This window comes from Austrofundulus limnaeus, unplaced genomic scaffold, assembly GCF_001266775.1.
Source record: "Austrofundulus limnaeus strain Quisiro unplaced genomic scaffold, Austrofundulus_limnaeus-1.0 Scaffold521, whole genome shotgun sequence".
Classification (NCBI taxonomy): Eukaryota; Metazoa; Chordata; class Actinopteri; order Cyprinodontiformes; family Rivulidae; genus Austrofundulus; species Austrofundulus limnaeus.
The window spans coordinates 307,078-309,064 of NW_013952923.1; the positions used below are offsets into that span (position 1 = coordinate 307,078).

General features: G+C 47.8%; 1 protein-coding gene across 1 annotated transcript in view; it reads left to right on the forward strand.

Moving 5' to 3' along the window:
- Positions 1–408: 408 nt before the first annotated feature.
- Positions 409–1,987, forward strand: part of LOC106530433 (neuroepithelial cell-transforming gene 1 protein) — a gene marked incomplete at its 5' end in the record, with an annotated part of 4,438 nt that continues 2,859 nt past the window's right edge. The window contains 1 exon segment of the mRNA XM_014026046.1: positions 409–992. Coding sequence (XP_013881500.1) covers positions 409–992 — 584 coding nt within the window.

Sequence of the window (1,987 nt, forward strand, 5' to 3'; positions counted from 1 at the left end):
CAAAGGCTGAAAAATCTTGAAGTCTGTAAGAAATTGGAGGAAGTTTGAGGATTAATTTTTTATGCTTTTTAAGCTAAAAAAAAGTGGGGGTCGTATTATATATGAGATCTTATTATATATGAGATTGTATTATACATGAGATCGTATTATACAGGAATAAAGATGGTATTTAAAAAGCCGGCTCATATTCAGTGTGTCAGTTTGAGCACAGATTAAGTTCTTACTTGAGGGTTCAGGATCTAATTACTGGAGAAAGATGAAATCTGCCGTAGCTTCTTCATCTTGACTCGAGCAGTAATGAGTTCAGCCGACTGAACGTCTCTTATTAGGGAGGAGAAAATAAACACAAATTGTTAAATCCACAAATATTATAATCTGTAACAAGTTTCGCTTTTTTTTTTCTTCCAGCACCGGCAGCAATCCGGGGTCATTCCGAGCCCCCTGGTGAGGAGCGGCAGGCGGTTCTGGGCGTGACCCGGTCCGCTCAGCATCGCTGGAGCACCATCAGCAGCCTGAGCTCGGACAGCGGAGTGGTGGGCCTCGGTGATGAGCGTGAGGAGGAGGACCGCGAGCCCCGCCGTCACCGCAGAGGAGCGGAGGTGGAGCGGGTGGACAGCGGCATCGGTCCYGGCCTGTCCCGCACCTGGAAGAGGCCGTCCGCCTCGCTGAGGGCCTGGGAGGCCCAGAGACCGTGTCCCGACTGCGGGCTGAGGGACGGGGCCACCAAAGAGCTAGGGGAGCGCATGTGCGAACGCTGCACCAAGCTGCGCACCGAGCGCAAGGAGGCCATCCTGGAGTTCCTGAACACGGAGTCGAGTTACGGCGAGGACCTGCGCATCATCAAGGAGGAGTTCTACTGCCCCATGCAGAGTGCAGGGCTCCTGACAGCCGAGCAGCTCACCGTGGTGTTCGGGAACGTTCAGGAGCTGATAGACGTCAACGACCGCTTCACTGAACACCTGCAGGACAGCATCGACCAGGCCTTTGACCAGGTGACCCACACAAACACCTTACACCTGCTGACTCTACTGTGTTATCCTGTCTGCTAATACTGGAGACAGAAACATTCACAGTCACATTTATTTAGTGTTTCCTGCAACTGTTATTGAGTTCACCATGTCTTATTTTCACGAAGGCAGAGCCCCAGCTGTCTCAGGTAAAATAATACTCCATTTATATTACCATATTTTTCGGACTATAAGCCGCACCCGCCATTTTTTAAAAAATCCACGAACATTAACATATAAGCCGCACCGGACTATAAGCCTCACCCCCAACATAAAAAAAAACAGTACACCCAAATTTGCCATCAAAAAGTGAATTCAACATCAAAACATAAAAAGCAAACCTTTAGGAATTAAAGTTRGGAGGAATACGGTTCATTTAACTGACCTTATTTTGGTAGTTTTGTTTAACAGTTTCTGGTCCAACAAAACGTCTCATTCATCTTCCTCCGGCGCTCTGAAACCATCGAAGTCCTCCTCTTCAGTGTCGGAGTTAAACAAGCTGAGAAAAGCTGCGTCACACAGCGGTATCTGTTCAGTGTCGGAGTTAAACAAGCTGAGAAAAGCTGCGTCACACAGCGGTATCTGTTGTCCTCCCGGGGTAATGCTGGCTCTGAAGCTGTGGTGGGAAAGCCCTCCCGCTCCAGCATACGTCACTGCATGGGATTCCTTCCCCGTGGAGTGCAATGAGGAAAAAAAGTCAGCAGCTCTTCACTCGACGTTTATCCACAAACTGGTCCTGGATTAAGCTCCAAAGTTTTTATCAGTCAGATTCCACCGTGAAAAATGTCTGTTTTATCCCCTTTTATGAGTTTTTGGCCATTGACTATCTTTAAATCGCTGCTTCCTGGTCAACAGTCGGCTCTGGAAGCGATCGCTTTTTTTTCTTCTGTTTTTTTTCTTTCTCTTTTTGAAGCGAGTGGTTGAAGCAAATGGAGCATAAGAGCCCCCTGGTGGCTGAAGAAAAAAATCCATGTATAAGC